The sequence below is a fragment of the Drosophila biarmipes genome, chromosome 2R, assembly GCF_025231255.1.
Source record: "Drosophila biarmipes strain raj3 chromosome 2R, RU_DBia_V1.1, whole genome shotgun sequence".
In the NCBI taxonomy this organism is placed as follows: domain Eukaryota; kingdom Metazoa; phylum Arthropoda; class Insecta; order Diptera; family Drosophilidae; genus Drosophila; species Drosophila biarmipes.
In genome coordinates, this window is record NC_066615.1 from 5,868,868 (window position 1) to 5,887,705 (window position 18,838).

Sequence of the window (18,838 nt, forward strand, 5' to 3'; positions counted from 1 at the left end):
GCATAATATATTCTGTATACATTTACACCAGCCGTGTGCTAACGAAAGAATCGCCCTTGACAATTTCCGCATCAGCGTTGACATGTGGTTCCCAATGGTGCAGCAGGTCACGCCGACTGACATTTCGTGACAGGCTACTGGACCTCGGACATCCTGTGGATGGCCCAATGGAACATGCGATATTTAATTGGATACTGAGAAACCCCAGTATTGAATTGTCTACCTTTTTTCCTTACTTAGGGAATATTTGTAAGAATCTGATTCAAGGGAGGTTTTGCTTCGTACAAAACTATGAAAAACAAGAAAGGAAGTTAACTTCGGCAAGCCGACGTTTGTATACCCTTGCACTTATGAGAAATAATCAATCTTAGCAACAGCATGTGAAATGTTTAAGTATTGTTGTTGCCTTCAGTGATATTAAAAAAAAATATTTTATTATTTCTCTGACCGTTTCTTTGACAGCTTTATGTTAGAGTCGTCCGACTTTTAGTAATTTTAATTCGAAATTCTTAAAAATATAAATAAATATATTCCAAATATTATATTATTATATGCTAAGAAACATCAAAGATTAAATTTTTAGAATTTTTTTTCCGATTATTCCTAAGGGAGCTATAAGATAGAGTTGTCCGACTTATATACTACCTGCAATAGAAAGAAGACTTTTCGGCAAGTTTTAGCCCGCTAGCTTTAAATCTGAGAGACTAGTTTATGTAGAAAGGAATGGACAGACGGTCAGACGGACGGACGGACGGACAGACGGACACGACTAGATGGATACTTTATGGGTCGGAAACGTCCCCTTCACTGCGTTGCAAGTTTCTGACTAACATCATTATACGCTATGCAAGGGTTTAAAAATGTTCTCACTTTAGTAAAAAAAACTGAGCTTTATAGAAAATTTATGAAAACTAATGGCAACTTAAACAAAAAAGCTTCTCCAGCTAAGCACATTTATGAACAAATACATTAAATTAAATTAATAAAAATTTGACTTTCTTTGGTAGGTTTCTTATGTGATGCGATGTAAATTCTTCACTGTTTCCATTTCTCTTGTTTCTAGCTCGTATTCCTTCTAATGAATTCTCATAAATGTTTAATGGTTATCCTTGACACGAGCAAATCTTTTTATCATTCGAAAACAGGGTTTGCCGCGCACACAAGCTAAGCCATTTTTATTTGCAAACGCCATTTAATTACCATCACGTGGCTTCACAAATATTTAACTGCCAGGGCTTAAATGCAAATACCTCCGCCTCTCCATCATCCGTGGTCCGTGTCACCGGAGATGCTGGCTGAAAAGTACGGCCAATTTGCAGTTACGAGCTCGTGAAAGTGACGCCGCTCGTTTCATTAAGAATAATACGGAATCCTTCTCCGAGTCAAACTATCATCATCCCCTGAAGAGTCACCCGCTGGCAGCGAATTAAGCGAAATTAGTGAGCGGGCAGGGGCTCGGACGGGGTTCATTAAATGGGTTTAGCAAATACTACGCACATCAAACTGCCGAGCACATGCAGCACCGGCAGCAGCTCCTCCATCCTCGGATCTGGCCAACTGTGAACTGGTTTTGGTGCTGGGTACTGACATTATTCATATTTCATGGCCCCAACGGCGGCTGCTGACTACGACACAAAAAGCGAGGAGAGAACTCAAGTTGCCAAGTACAACAATTATGGTTTCGCTCTATTTGCCCTGCACAAGCTCGGGGTTTTGGATGGGTTTAGGCTGGGGTTAGCTATGGGGCTGCGGGACGGGGATCGAGAGCCCCTTGTGGAGGTGTGTTTGTGCTAGCGATTAGCCTGACGTGTGCATAAAAGCCAGCCTGACATTATAATGCCTTTAGTTTTTATACCCAGCCGGGGCTGGGGTCTGGGTGGGGTTGCATTATGGCAAGACCTCTGCAGCATGCGCAATTCTTGCATATTTATGCACTTTTAATTGCGTGTTTGTTTGCACGCGCTTGTGTGCTAATTATTGTCAGTTAGCTGGCGCATATGGATTTTAATTAGTGGGTGGCTTCGAGCATATCTGGAAGAGGGGGCAGTGCTAGGGTAACAAAACTAACTTCGGTAACTAAATTTACACAGAAATGTCAAATTTGAGAAACGATTGGGTATTGCAGAAAGTACGCTGTCTATTATTAAAGTCGAGCAGTGGCACAAAGTAGAAAGCCTTGTGCGATAGCTGCCAAAGTTGTTATTACGAAGTAATTTTCCTATGAACCCAAATATATATTCTCTAAAAACTTAGTTCCTTATTGGCGATAATAAGGGTAAGTAAGTTAAGTTATATAAGTTAGTGAAAATAATAATATCAAGCCCTTATTACACGTAAAATGTAGGTATCTGCACTATTAAAAGTACCTCCCAACAATATACAAAAAAAAAATTTCTAATGTGGTATCACTAAATGGTTTTTGACTATAACTTAGATGAATCACACAGAAAAAAAGCTTTTTTATTACTTTAATAATCTAGATATATTTCAGACTCAATTTTGTTCTTGTCCAAGCTCACAAAGCTAGGATCCTGATCAGCTGCTGCGACATGCAATGCAGATTTATGAAAATAAGCATTCCCAAACGACAGGAAACTAACGTATTGGTGTTAACCGATTCGCAGCTAAATATTAAAAATATATCCTTTGGTATTCAACGATTCTGAGTCAATTCAACTTTACAGCAAGCTGGTCAAAGAAAGATTTACCTTTGAATGTTTTCTATAAAACTGAAATACTCAAGCACAAGCACTTCACTGAATTCTCTATTAAAGCTTCAGTATTTAAAAACTGACCTAGGACCGGACCTCTGAAAGCCAGATATATTCTTTTTACGTACGGGAAAGCTATTTTGTTGCACTTGCTTTCGAATTGGCAGACACATATCAGAAACGCATATTGCAATGCAATATACAAAATGTAACTAAAATGCTTTGAAAGACAGCCAAAAACACAAAAAGAAGGGATGCGAGTGCGGAAAGGAAAGGAGGTGGGGCAGCGTGTATTTCATCGTCTAAATGGAGTGCAACTGGGCGGGTCCGGAGCAGGCGAATCGGATTGGGCGCCATGCCATTTGTTAAGTGCAAGTTCAATAGCATTAAGAGTGCAACACAAATAACCATAAATTCGGAAAAGCTGCAAATTTTGCATATTTTTGCAAGTCGCCCGGCCAGAAAAATGCGAAATGGAGGTGTGGAGGTGGAAGAGCATCAGATTGGTAAGCCAAAAAGTATAAAAATTGCGTTTTCCCGACGCAGGCCAGCTGGAGTGGCATTTTTGTTTGCCAATGCCGTTTTCAAATAGATTACGTATGCGCCCGGTGGTACTTCGTCCAGTGCTCCTTTTCGTGTGATTTATTGGGGCGCCTCGATGTCCACACGACCAGTCGGCCAGTCAAGGAATTCCGAGCCGACTTCCTTAAGTTATTTCAATATTTACACTCCTGTAACATATGGCCAGATGGATGGGGGCGGCACGATAAATTGACAGCCCAACCGCAATGATTTACTGCCCCAGTCCGTCCGAATACATGGCCACATATATGTTAATGTATATACTTATATGTACTAGGTGCCCGATGTGCAAACGCACCTTTGTGTGCGCCAATGCTCCTGTGTTTCTATTTTCTACTCAAAACCGCATTTATATTTATTACTTTGGCATAAATCTTGTCGCATTTTCACATTTGTGTCGAATTTGTCGAGTTCGCATGTGTTTATGTATTCACATAAGACCAGCCGGGGATCCGAGGACGCCCCCTCGTAGCTATTGGCACGTCCACAGCTCCTGGCCATTATTGCTGCTGTGTAGTAGGTAAACAATACACTGACCCCAAGTTCAGGTCAGCGGCAACGTCTGCACCTGATGTGAATTCCTTCCCGGGGAAAGTGCGAAATATATGGCGTGTGCTTTCTTCGTTATTGTACGCGAAATGAAGTGTACATAATTTGGCGCCGCACATTGCGTTGCATAAATTTGGTACGGTGTCCCAATGAAACCATTGTAGTTGTCAAATACACGGGGGAGTTTCTCTTTCCGAGGTGGGTGCGAAAAAGGTCAATGGGTGTGGGTCGGCAAGTGGACAAGCAGCACTAAATGTGGCTGTCAACATTTTTTCTGGTAATTGTTTTCTTTATGGCTGCAATAACTGACCAGTATTAAATTCCATTCCAGGCAGCAGTGAAACCAATAAATTTGTTGGTAAGTATCTATCTGCGTGAGTAAATTAAAGGAAGACATAAATAATTGCACAATTTTGGCATCTTAAATACATATTCCTCTACCGTTTGAAAGCCATTAATTTTTATGTACCTTGGCAAAATGATCTAAACAATCGGTTTCGCCAGCTTAGCTGTGCAACAATTAACACTCTCTTTGACTGCTTAATAAACCATTTCAATTATCTAATAAAGCAAATGAAAAACAATTGGAACTTAATTGCTTGACAGGTGCAGTGTGAAATTTTTGGCCATAAATTTGCAGGCCGAGCAATCAACTGCCAGTCAAATTGTCAAAACATTTGCACAAAAAGTGTGGGCAAAAGTGTCAGAGCCAGGCTGGAAGAATGAAAACTATTCCGTTTCTGACCATGACACGGCTGTCAAATATGTAAATTTTGCGTAACATCACAGGACTGGTAGGTATGTAGAGCTCCTGTTTCTAGGGGCAGCGCGGAAAATAGAAAATTGTTGGGCAATTGTTCGAAATTGATAATGGAGTGCTTTTTCTGCTTCTGCAACTAATAATGCATGTTGGGCCAACAATGGCAGAAATTAGCACTATTAACTGCCCGCCTGGAAGTTTCCCTTGCGATGGAAAATTGAAATCAATTAGGCTTGCGTCAGAGGAACTCACAGAAGCATTGGGAAAACATCGGGCCAAGTGGAAATTGTGTCAACCCGAGTCTAGGAAAATTGCCTAACCTCCGAGGGTGCGGCATTATCGTTAAGGAGAGCGAAGTGGCAGTGGCAGAGGCCCTCTTTCGGTTCGTTGGCTCTGCTCAAAAATAACAAACTTATTGTTTAGATTTTGCCAATGACAGTTTTCCATGGCCTTTTGTGTGCATCGAAGTAAAAGTAAAGCATAACACACAGGCGGGCAGAGCCAGAAAATACGAGCCCAGCTCCAGCTCCTGCTCCTGGGACATGGCAACTGGCAGCCCGGCATTGGGTGCCTCCAGATCCAGATCCGAATATCTCTCCACTCCTCCCGTTCGAAGTCCCTGCATAAATGTGGCCAACATGTAATGCAAACAATTGGAAACTGTCAATGTGGGTGGCTGACGAAAGAAGACTCAGCTGCTTAAGCGGCACCACCAGCTAACATATGTGGGGGCAATCGAAGAGCAAAAGCAGTAGCCAGTATTGTACTTCAGTTAGTCTAATATTCAAGTCTTTGGTTTCATATATCTGAAAAAGCTAATACACGTACTCAGGTAAATGATAAAGACGATTGAAGGTACATTGTTAATACAGGATGCTGAAATCTTATTTGAATTTTCGAACACAGAGTTGGAAATGTTCCTAAAACAGAACGACTTTATTTAGGTTGAAAACTTTCTCAATGTTCTTGAAGCAATTTGAATGGGCGATATTTTCATTGCTTATCTGAACAAATAAGCTATTAGTGCAGTCAGTAGCATAGTCATCAAATAGTCATTTTGTTCTTATATTGAAAACTTGGAACTCAAAATGTGCCTAGTTTATGAACAATGTGCTTGAATATTTTTCTTTTACTTTATTTAGTGGTAATTTCCTTATTATATTATATTTTTCAACAAATCATTATGTCATACAAATGTTCCCTTTTGCAAAGTCAGAGAGCCTTTTCTTTTTCAAGCCTTTTCACCCCTGAAATGTTTTTTTTTTCATATAGAAAGTCTCCGCGATGGCGGTAGAAGCTTTAGAACTCACTTAACTTGTTGGACACCCACAGCCACGCCCCCTGACAAACACCGCCACCCGCCCCCAGCCCCAGCCACGCCCACATCCGCAGCCGGAGCGTCACTCAAACACACCCCCACGGACCCTAATTTGATCAGACTCAATTCAGGAGTGCCCGGGGTAGTGACTCCTTGGTAGTGACATGACTGCTGGCAGTGTCTTTTTGGCATACCTTTTGGCATTTGAGAGCTGTTTGCCAGGGCGACAGCTGCTGTCGCATATTCCGTCACTTTGTTATTAACTGCGTTGCCCTTTTATTTCTTCTACTCTTGTATCTCCACCTCGGCGGGCTGGGCGAATATAATTCAGCTCCAGATGCGGGAAAAACCTGTCACTGCTCCGCGACAGATGACAGGATGGATTCCGCGTGTCGCGGTGGCTGCCACAAATAAACTAATCTAATGGCAATTTGCATTTGATTGCAAATTGGATTTGATTTAGCCGTTCCGCGTGCAAAGTTTCAGCACGGGGCGAGAATTAAAAAACCATTGGCACTCCAACTTGCTGCGGTTCCCGTCCCACATACAGTTTTTTGGTCCAGTTGCCCGGGCCGCAACCGAAAGACTTCAACTTGATATAGCACTCTCTGCGAACTTTTGGCCACAGCCGGTCGGTTTCACTTCAGTTCTGGCCCTGTTAGATAACTAAATCGAGCTGTCCCATAATGGCACACTTTCCGCTTCCACTATGTGCCATGCCAACCACTCTGGGCCCTCTTTCGAGGGGGTCTTCATCATCAATAGCTCAAACGGAATAATTTTAATTGCAAGAACAACCAACAATAGCAAACGAATTGCCACCACTGCCCACAACATCCGCTTTGGCTTTTCGCCGGGGCCTGTTGGCTTCTGGTCAGCACTTCTCTGCGCTTCAACAATTTTAATTGTAACTTTTGCTGCCAACTGCAGCAAACAGCTAGTAAACAGCCTCGCTCATTGCGGCTTTGGCCGAGGTCTTGTCTTTAAGAGCTCGCAGTCAATATTTGCGTTTAAGCTTCGTTTGACTGCATTTTAATTTTAACAAAGGGTAATTGAGTTGTGTTTTTCGTTAAAACGATGATTCCCATTATGCAGAGTAGTTTGAATAAAATGTATAGAAGTAAGAGGGTGCCACGGAAATTTAAACTACTTCCATGCCACCTTAAAAGTGTCCAAATGTACGCTACATCTATATAATATGAAAAAGGTGATATGTGGTTTGTGTTTTTGCTAAGAAATCATGAAAGAATGTTGCCCATTGTCTTAAATAAATATTTAAACCAAATATGGTTTTAGATGTTCTATTATTCTACATATAATAAAGGGAGGCTTAGATAAAAGTGTCTTAGAGAATGCTACAAAATTTTTTTTTGTTTCAGAGGGGGACATTCTTTTTCACTGCATGCCTAAGAAAATCTTGAGTATAAGTGATAAATAAGCTGATTTAGCTGCCACGGTAGTTTATACTACTTTCAAGCCCCTTTTAAAGGTGTCTAAAAGTATGTTATATTTATATAATATGTGGTTTGTGTTTTTGTAAAGACATCATGAAAGAATGTGACCTATTGTCTAAAATAAATATTTAAAACAAAAAATGTTTTAGATGTTCTATTATTCTACATAAATTAATGCGAGCTCAGATTAGAAAACAGTGTCAAAAAGAATGCTACAATATATTTGTATTCCAAATAGGGGCATTTTATTTAACTGTATGTCTAAGAAAATCTTGCGTATAAGTGCTTAAAAAGCTGATTAAGATTTTTTTTACTTATGAGCGTTAGGGCTGTTATTTGATGAAAACTCTCAACAATGTCTCTATGATCTTTTTCGTAGAACGTTATACCGCAAGTTTAACAAATAAAATACACAAAAGCTGACCCTTGCTGAACAATGTTTCCAACCCGTACACTACACACTGAATTGAATACAGTGTTGGACATATTTAAGATCATTTCTCTCGAGCAAAATGGTCTTTCTTTTCTTTTCTCATAGTAACTTGTGGCTCCCCTTCGTTTTGTGGCCTTTAGCTTAGACCTCTTTATGAGGCTGACCATCAGCACGGACATTTATCGGATGACACATTTTTTCCTGCTGCTCCTGCTGCGGGTCGGCAAATTTGCGGCTTTGCTTTCTTGTGTCAATTATTTAGCTGCTTTTTCCGCTGGCCTCTACTGATTTTAATTGAGCCTCATATACAAAGCAGGGCCAACTGAGCTCTGCAGACCCCCAGCTCCCAAGTGCGGCCTTAGCTCGGCCCGTTCCCGTCCCATTCCCGGTGCTACTGAACCCAGAGGAGCTGCGGTCCGTCGGCGATGTCGATGTCGATGCCGTTGCTATCAGGCACTTTTATCGCCGGCCACATCTGCACCAAATAAAATAATTGAACGTTTTGCGATAAGCATCACCCAGCAACTGCAGCTCCTCTCAAGAAGTGGTCCAAACGAGCCAGCATCGACTTGGCCAAGTTGTGGCGACTCCTGGCTGGATTCGTGTACAGCAAATGTCATGTTTACAGACCGCACTCAGCCGATTTGTGTCAAAGTTGAGTTTAGTATCTATAAAATTATATAATACACTTCCTGATTTCATTTTTTCCCTGCCGTTTCTTGGCTTAATTCCTTTTTTTATGGTAATGAAAATCTAGTTCAGTGTCCGCAGGCTCGGCCACTGGGTGCTCCCCTGTGTTTTTACGGGCCGAGTGGCATTGTTTGGACTTGGCCCTATGCTGGGACTGGATTTGACTGCACCCCGGGCCTGGGCCATTGTGCTGCGATGCCTTTTGTTGAACTTGTTAGGCCAGTTAGTGTTGGCCCACGCTCCTGGCGAGAGAAAAAACAGAGTTCGGGGTACAGGAATTTGCTGTATCACAACTAATATTAGAGAGTAGCGATGTTTTCGTGAAAAAAACTATTTATTAGTAATAAAGAAGGAAAGGGAAAAGGTCTTACATTTAAATAAAAATGCATTAGAACAAAAAAGGAAGTTAACTTCGGCAAGCCGAAGTTTGTATACCCTTGGAGTTATAAAAATAATCAATAATTTTATAAAATTGAATTCGAAATTCTTAAGAACATTAAAATGTATATTCCCAATATTATAAGATAATATGTTAAAAAGCCACAAAGCTATAATTTGTTTCACATTATTTCCAAGCAATTATCCTATCGTTCCTATGACAGCTATATGATATAATCGTCCGATTTTAATAAAATTTAATTCAAAATTCAGAACTAATTAAAAAATTTTATTTTCAAGCTTATAAGGTTATAAGTTAAAAAACACCGAAGATATAATCTTTCAATTTTATTTTACCACTAATTTTCCGATTGTTCCTTTGGGAGCTATATGATATAGTCGTCCGATTTTGATAAAATTTAATTCGAAATTCAGAACTTAAAAATGTTAGAATTTAAAAATGTTATATCCAAGCTTAGAAAGGTATATGTTAAAAAACACGAAAGATATATATATATATATTTTTTTTCCCCGATAGTTCCTATGGGAGCTATAAGACATAGTTGTCCGATCCGGCTTGATCCGACTTATATACTACCTGCAATAGAAAGAAGACTTTTAGGAAAGTTTCAGCCCGATAGCTTTAAAACTGAGAGGCTAGTTTGCGTAGAAACGGACGGACAGACGGACGGACAGACGGACATTCGGACGGACAGACGGACTTGGCTAGATCGACTCGTCTTGTGACGCTGATCAAGAATATATATGCTTTATGGGGTCGGAAACGTCTCCTTCACTGCGTTGCAAGCTTCTGACTGAAATCATTTATCAAGGGTATAAAAATAGATTTTAACTTATTTATGGCACACAAATCCGTAGGGTTTCGAAACCCCACATAAATATATGATTAGGTGACAAAATGCACTCATTGAATACTATTACTATTGAATTTTAGAATATAATATTATGTTGACGCAGGTTTTACATTTTATTTCTATTCGCAAGTACAAGTACATACTCTTAGACATTTGATTTGTTCGAGTATTTTTACAAAATTCATTGCCACGCGCTTGAAAAACTTTTTTACATTAAATTTATTATGTATTTTTTATTAAGTTCTCATTAGGAGTCGTTAAACCGAAAATATATTTGATTTTATTTTAAACAGCAACATAGCAGATAAACATCTCCATTTATATTAAATGACAGAAAGAGAGCTTTTCAACTGCCCTGCTTAAGATTTCCTTAAATATGGGCGGTGTCCTCCCGGCTTCTCAACGATGTGCCGATAAATGCTGCTCAGTTAATAAATAATGCCCCAGGTGGAGAAGGAGCTCGAGAGGCAGTGTGCTTGAGTTGTCTTGGCCTGCTCCTCGGCATTTTGATTAACTGTTGTCAGGGCAGAGGGCCAAGGCACGAGCTTCTCGGCTGTGATGGCTTTCTCGATTGCCGCTGCTGCAAATTACTTATGCATTATTATAGCTTTGATTTTCGGCTTACCGTCAGCGGGGCGATCCGTCGGATAGGCATATACACTCGTGAATGCATACAGCCAGCCAGTTCCGAGACCGGGCGCACGCTCGTTTATCTTGATGCGGACGCATCCCTCCATCTGCTGATGCTGCTGGTCAGGCTCGAGCACCGATTTTTCAACAGCGGCGCGTTATGCTGTCTTCATTGTGGCATTATCTCGGCTCCACCTCTGCCTTTGTTTCCTTTCTTCCCCATTTCTGCTGCTCACCTCGTTGTTTTTTTTGGGAGCATCCGTCAGCGGAGTTGCGCTGATAAGGAAACGCTGCGAAGCTGCTACCATTTTTGCATTGTACGCTAAAATATTTCTCATGTAAGGGCCCGCGACCAAGAGACTCTGATTTGGCCATCCGATGGAGGCCCCCTCCTTCCAGCGGGCTTTGAGGCAGCTCCAAAGGGTAGATCTGCCGGCCGATAACATTACGTATACGCCGGGCCGTCTTCCTGTATTTGTATTTACCTTTCAGTCGCTGCCGCGGCCTGTGAATTATTTTTGACAACTCTCTGCTCATCGATTAAGCAGCTTAAGGCTTATCAACCATGCGGCTGTCGGTTGCTTCCCAAAAAGGGGAGCAATCCGAAAGTCTCGGGCGACTGACCCCGTGCATAAACTTAAGCTGCTTGTATACACAGCCCGGAATTTGCGGAAAATATACATAGCCGCATTGTAAAATGTGCAAACAGAAAATGAGATCATGTAATGAGTTAAATATTAAAGATATTACTGAAGATACATCATTTAACATGAAATCTTTGTGTAGCTGCTGATTGGAATGTGCGAAAATAAACATAATATTTTAATCGGAGAATTGTAAAATGTATAAACAGAATCTTCATAAATTAAATGTATTGTTTGCTTATAAAATCAATCAATCCAATAATGTGTGAATTGAAGAATAATAGCTACTTAAGATACACAATAACCCGTACTGTGTATCAAATTGATTTATATCTAGGCAAACCCTAACATTTTTTGTAATATGGACTAGTTTTGAAATGAACATTTACAATAATTAGTCAGAGCTCTCAAGATTTTCAGATAGCAATAGCACTAATTATTTTATTAGAGCGACTAGCTCATTAAAAAGAAGACACAATTTACAAGACCCGTAACCTTTTAAGTGAGGCCCATTCTTCTGTTGGCAGCTGCATGGGCCGAACTTCAAAGATCAGAATCAATTAACAAGATTCTTTGTGCCGGTTTTTGCCCACTCCGACCGCAAATGCCAAGTTCAAATGGATTGGCCCGAGATATGCGAAACGGAGCTCCCAGCTAAACGATTTATTAATGCAAACTGTCTATCGCCGTTGATGCGGTTGTGGTTTGATTCGCTTTTTGTTTGTTTAATTGAAATGAATTCATTAAGCCTTTGATTTGCCTTGCAAATTGCACAGATGGATCATTGAGCTGCAGAGGAGCTCGCTGTTGGGGCTCGAGACTGCTCCTTTTTGCTGGCCTTACCTTTGGCGTCTCGTCTTTTGGCCCGGCCAATGGTAAATGGTAAATGGCTAACGGGTGATGAGGCGATGGGTGACGGGGCGCACATCAAAGAGCGGCCAGCTACCAACGTCATAGCCGCTCTGCAATAATTTAAAGCGAATTAAATATACGAAAATTAACTGCAGCAACAGTTGCTCCAGCTCCAATTCCCATTTGCAACAGTCGCAACTGTTGCACGTTTTGCATGTCAGGAAAATTGCTTCATTTGTGTCTGCGCGAATGTCAACAAGGAACATGATAAAGCGAGCGGACATAATGAGAGTGACTGACTTGGAGGGCTTCACCCTTGCAGAGTTGACTGGTCAAAGGGCTGACTGTGTGGCTAACAAGGCGAACGAAAAACTAAGGGCCCAAAAAAGGGGGAGGGGTTTTTGTGAAAATTTTAATTATTCCCCGAGGCAGTTGACGTTCTAGGATAAGGAAATGTGGGACACCCTAGTTGTAGTCAAGCTTACTCGGGCAAAGATTGAATGAGTTCTAAAGAATCTAAATTGAATTTTGCGCTGGCAGCAGCGATAAGCAACCTTATTTTATACAATCCCGACTATGTTTTGTTAGTGATTCAAAAAAGTTGTTAAAAAGATTTAATAAACAAACAAACAATAGGGAATTTTTTATGTTGAACGACAAAAGTAGGTTTGCATTTTTTGAATTGTTCAGTTTAATGGTACAGAAGTAATAGAAAAAGAAGAAGGCTTAGATTATGGAAGTCCGAGTGGATAAATAACCACACATTTTAAATGGAGGGTGTAACTTATGGCAATACATTCATTATTTAATTAAATAAAGTAAGTTATGTACAATTTGAAACTATTAGTTTCTCAAAAGTTATTAAAACCAGAGGTACTTCGAAGTTCTGAACGGTGAAGGGACTTGGCATATGCCAGGCTTGACGGGCCCGATTTCGGGCCACAAAAGTTTTCAATTTCCTGCAACAACAATGGACTTACCAACGCGTTATGGCTACGTGACTGCCCGAAAACTTTTACCAAGAATTGAGGTCGTTCGGCGAATTAAGACTATTGCACCCATCGACATTCCGGCCAAGGAGGAGCTCACTGATGGAATCGGGCTGGGGCACGTGCCTATCGAGCAGATCGCCTGGCATTATGTCACCCATCGAGAGATGGCTCCGAAGATTAAGTAAGTGTGCTATAAAAACTGAATTTGCACTTGAGTTTTAGGGCGTCTATTTATGAGCATGAAGCCGGGGGCTAAACGCTTGGCCCGAAGACTGGGGAAGCTGTTCAATTATGCAACTGTTTGTGGGCAAATAAAATCATGCCAAGTATTTTTAGGGAAAACGCTTGGCAGAAGTGATGTGGAGTGGAGGAAAGAGCAGTAGGTTCTGTCGGACTAAAAACTCCAAATCGATATGCAAATAAACGAATGGGGCGTACACACAAATCGCAAAAACGAGCGAGCTGAGCTTGGCTGCCACGCCCCCTCCTCCCCTGTCTTAGCCACAGAAAAGAAGTTTTGACCAAATTCGTCGTCGTCGGCGACGGGACCTGCATTCGGCCAGATTCCGATTCCGACTGCGATTCGCTGGATCCATTCTCTGGTGGTCCTCATCCTCCGTGGGTACTTTGTTGTTCCTGCTGCTGCTGCAATTGCTATTGCTACCAATTGTGCATGCAATTTATTTTTAAAGAAATAATTGCTTTGCCGCATGTTGGCCAGCTCAGCTCAGCCCGGCTCGGTTGAGCTGCCTGCGATTATGCAAATATTAGTAGACCGTCGGTTCCCGTCGCTCGCTGTTTTTGCTCTTTTCGGGCGGCATTCCTATATAATAATAAAGAACGGCAAGTGAAAGAGTGGCCGGTGTTTGCATATAATCTAATTTGAATTTGAATAAGCCACACACAGTGCACCTCGGAGTCTGAGTCTGGGATATCATTTGACCAATACCTTCCTCCCATTTTCCTGGCCACCACACACTTTTCGCATAAATAAGTAAGGGCAATGCAATAATAATTCACATTTCCACACATTGCTTTCAAGTTGGGCACTATTTATGGCACCGCCCGAAAGTATGCCACAACACGCAAAAAGATAAGTCGCATGCTCATAACTCATAAGGAGGAGGGTCTTCAAGTTGTCAGTCCATAGTTTTAAATGGTTGTATATTGCTCTGAGAAGTCAAAAAGGAGGCATTTCGAATAGATCGTTTTACCTGCCTTTAGAACGAATATTTTGGTTTTGGCAAGGTCAAATGGTTTCTGATTTTTGCTGGTAGGTCCACTGTATATAAAAAGCCAACTGTCTTACTAAACCGCTTTTATAGCCTAAAAACTTTACAGTGGTAGCCTCATTAAGTTTAAAGTTTGAACAATGATTAGTTTTCATTTACATTGTTCTTGAAATAAGAACATTTGTTCTTGAAACCCGTTAAGGTATCTTGGTATTATTGTTCTCAATAGTGGAATGAAATGGTGAGAAGAGAAGTATGAAGTACTGACTGGACCAATAGTTTACCTGATTTGAGTTCAATAAAAACATTTTATTATCAAGAATATATTCAACTCAGACGAATAAGACTTTGTTCTCTCCGCGTAGTATTACAACTAAACTTAGTTGGGTAAATGTTCGCATAGTGTTTAAAACACAGCGTGTCTAAGTGAGTGAAATGAGTTAGTACTAAAAATCAAGAAGAGAGCACTTCTCGAAATCAAAGTTTTTGTTCCTGTCATTGCAAGTTTTGCTCACTTCCCACTGCTTCCAGCGATTTCTGTTACCACATTCTCGAGCTTTCCCCGAATATAACTGATTGATAGCAATCGCTGAATCTGAAATACAAACCCATTTAATTTGAGTACAGTTCCCAGAATTCCCTCCCTCCTTCGTGGGCTGAGCAAACATTTGTGGCCAACCCGCAACTTTCAGCGAGAACTTTAAAGCACGCCAATTCGTTTATTTTATTCGACTTCAGTTCGTTTTTTTTGACTCGCCTGGTTGTTCGCGATGGTTAATGAAAGTGCCAGTAAATGAAATTGGCATCGCCTTATCCGCCGCCCCTCCTCCAAAGTGGCCGTATGTGGGCCCCGCAAGAGTTTATCTTATAAAACAACAACAGGCACTTAAGTGTTATATGCCACCGTATTACAAATGCCGGACCTCAAACTCGGGATGGGTCTGGGCTCTGTGCATCCCCAGTTCTTCCGTTCCCGAAAGGCAGCGCAGCATAAATGAAGAAAGCTGATAAGAAGGACAGGCAGCAGGGCGGAGAAATTGCTGCCCGCATATGAGTTCGAGCTGGAGTGGAGTCCGAAATTGAATGCTGGACCCGTGGTCGGTCGACAGGTCGGTCCAGGTGACAGCCAGCGGAGTCCCTATCCCCCACAGGTGCAATCCCGGGAATCGGGCTCACATTAGCGATTGCCTGGGGCCAAACAATCTGACATGGGTTAGGTGCACTCCGAAAAAGAAGGTATATTTAAAGTGAATTCATTGTGAATTTTAATTTAGTTTGTTGGCCTCATAAGCTAGTTTGAAAATGTAAAATATGGATTTAATAGCAGCTCTAACTGAATTAATTAATAATAAATTTATAGTAGAGATATTAACCCTAACTTCCCCTTTTTCTGGGTGTCACCCAGTTGGATTGTAGGTGAAAATTGCCTTAGCGAACCCCCTTCCACGCCTGGGTGTTGCACCCATGTCAGAGCCCCTGACAACTGGCGTTAACGTTAACCACCAGGCAAGTTGGATGCCTTTCGGGGTGAAAGAAATAAAGAAAGTCTCGCGGGTCCACAGTCGCAAATCATAACGTATCATATCGCCACATATCGCGTATAATTTTTAATGAGTTGTAGCACCCAACACCAAATTTTATTTCCGTTCATTATTTTAGCAATTCCCTTATCTTTTCGTTTATGCATTCGATTCATTCCCTTTTCTGGGCTGAACTTATCAAGGAGGCCTCGTTGTCTGTCCGTCTTTGTTGTGAGTGTTTTGGATATGTATTTTTAGGGGAATAAATAAGAAGAAGGAGTTGGGACTTGAAGACCGAAAATGGAAATACTCTGCCGGCACTAAAAAAAATTATTTTAATTTCGGTGCATTATTATCATGATCCTTAGGCTACGGTTAGAAATCAAATGCCAGCACTCATTATCTTATTAGAATAATTTGTTTGATTGCTTTATAGAATTTGCAACTCAACTTAAATGCTAGCAGGTTTTAAAAAAAGGTATATTCAGTATCATTGTTAATAAGAGAATATCTCGATCTAAACAGGTGATAGCCTCCTCCAGGGCACAACAAGCCCCGTGTTAAAGTGCCAGAAATATCAAAAGTTATTTTGTGGTCTTGCCAAGAGCGACTTCTTAAGGAGGAAAGGTGAGCGACGCTTCGCCAATTAGCAGCTGCGCCCATAGCCGTCGTCACCGGCATGCAAACTGTTCGCCTGTTCGACCAGTTGCGGGTTGGCAAAGCCATGCCAGAGCCACTTCCGTCACATAATAAATTCATAACAAATCACACGGACGCAGAGCCGAACACCGGCTCACACGGCCAGAACATGCGACATTATAATGCCACATTATGTTGCCAGTGCGTGAAAGAACCGTACATCAGAGCACCGTGGCGACAATAAATCAAAAATCCGCACTCACACATGCGATGCGCCTAAGCCCCGTCTCCAGATCTCCGGGCCTCCAGGCCTCCGAATCCCCAGCTCCCCAAGGCTGCGGGCTCGCTTTCTGCGTGTATCTGCTATTCGCAAAATTATTACACTTGACATGATTGAATATGCCGCTGAGTACCAGTTCCAGATCCCCAGTTCCAGTCCCGTCTGCTGGTAACCCCGCCTCCCCTCCCAGTGAGGCTTATGTAGTTGTGACTGGACAGACATAGTTTTTTGAGGTCTCTGCGGACAGTTCCCGTTTTCCGATTGAATGTTGTCTTGCAGTAAGTCGACATGCTGCATAAATGTAAGTGTAAATATATTGTTGTTGGCCAAAAGTACACTGATCATTGTCACGGTCATTAAAATAATTTAAAAATATTCTTAAAAGCTTAGAATTATGTGCTTTAAGGCTTTTGGCCGATCAAAATGAACGTGGACAGCTTAATTAAATATTTGTTTAATATTTATTTAAATATTAATCAAAATCATGATATTCAACATTTTTTATATGTCCACTCAAAATATTCCATATTCATATGGAACCCATTTAGTTATCAAACATACTTTAAGGGGTCAACAATATGCAGATTTGTATGATTTATCTTTAACTCTAAAGTTTGCTTTAGCTAATAAATTGATGAGATCCCTGTAAATGTTTGAACTTGTGTCTATAATATAAGAATTAGTTGTCAAAAAATGTAGTTTTCCATATCATTTCATTTCTAGGCCTCTAGGGAACCACTGTCATACTTAAACGTCCCGCAAGATTCCACAAGCTCTTCCGAATTTTGAGTAGTCGCAACTTATATCTTTGGAGGAGCTTGATCCATCTCGTGCCACAGCCAAGCCGTGCGATCACCATGTGGATTTCTACGGGAACCAACCCGAGGATGGCCCTCATTCGGCAGGGCTACCGGATCCTGGCCGAGTACAACCTGGCGAAGGACGAGCTGAAGAACATCTACGCCATCCCAAGCTATGCTTGTGGATTGCACTGGTACGGCGTGCTCTTCGTGCACAGTGGAATCTATGCGGGCAGCGTATTTCGCTTCTCCATTCTGCTGCCGGAAAGCTTCCCGGACGACCTCATCCTGCCCACGGTGGTCTTCTCGACCGTCGTTCTCCATCCGCACATCTGTCCGCAGAACAATACCCTCGATCTGACACCCGTCTTCAAGGAGTGGCGCAAGGAGCAACACCACATCTGGCACTTGCTGCGGTACATCCAGGCCATCTTCGCCGACCCCGAGGGCAGTATTTGCACCGGACAATCCTCCGCGGGCGACCTCGTCGTCCTGGATGAGGTCAACAACATGGAGGCCTTGAACATGTTGGCCAAGAGTCGGCCCGAGTTCATCAAACGTGTCCAGGAACAGGCCAATGCCTCGCGACTTCGCATGTACGACCGACCACATACGGACGATCCCCACTACATCATCGTGGAGCCCTATTGTGCGGATCGGCATCTCAAGATTATGGACCAGCTGAAGAGTCCCTGCTGGAAGGAGGCCACATCAGTGGACTACTCGCACCCGTCTGAGTATCTGGGACATATGGACTCCTCAAGGCAGCTGGACGAGGAGGAGGCCTCTCAGCTGGAGAAGCTCCACATTTCTCAAATACCGGAATCCCAGCGTGACATGGCTGTGGCAAGTCAGTAGTTGAAGGCAGCACATACACATTTGTTTTCATACAATAAAAGAAAAAACTTATTTTGTTGAATTTATTAAAGGTTAAGCTTTTAGCATAATAAACTTGTTGGTCCTTAACTTTATTATTTTCTTATTAAAAACCTTTAATATATACAGGATTTTAGGTGTTCGTCGCAATTTATCTAAATTGACTTTGGATGCGCTTTTTTCGACATCGTCTAAACAGTAGTTCTGGACAGAGTTGCAATTAACCATTTAAAATTGTAGTATAATAAGCATTTCTTAATTAGCTAACTAACTTTGAGGAGTGCATGTTTTAGACAGCATTGTTCCAGTGTCAATTATAGCTTTTTATTATCTGTTTTTCATTGTTTGATTTTGTTGCACTGGAATTCTATCCAGGATGAGGGCACTAGGAAACCCTTTCAGTAAGTGGCCACTCACTGTATCAAATTATACAAATGATTTTAACCACAAGTAGGAAATATTATTTTCGAGTTGAATTTCTCGCAGTGAATTACTAATTCAAGTATGCTTATTGTAAGCACATCGCGTCCCCGTTTCGACACATTAGCGATGTTAATAATGTCATCTTTCAGGTGAAATAATCAAAATAATAATAATTATGACTCGAGGCCCATCGGCAAAGT

The 18,838-nt window shown here is 41.5% G+C and overlaps 1 protein-coding gene across 1 annotated transcript; it reads left to right on the plus strand.

Moving 5' to 3' along the window:
* Positions 1-17,211: 17,211 nt before the first annotated feature.
* LOC108029426 (protein crossbronx-like) lies at positions 17,212-18,248 on the plus strand. Its single transcript, XM_017101671.3, has one exon. The coding sequence runs from the start codon at positions 17,397-17,399 to the stop codon at positions 18,195-18,197; it is 801 nt and encodes a 266-aa protein (XP_016957160.1). The 5' UTR covers positions 17,212-17,396; the 3' UTR covers positions 18,198-18,248.
* Positions 18,249-18,838: the final 590 nt, after the last annotated feature.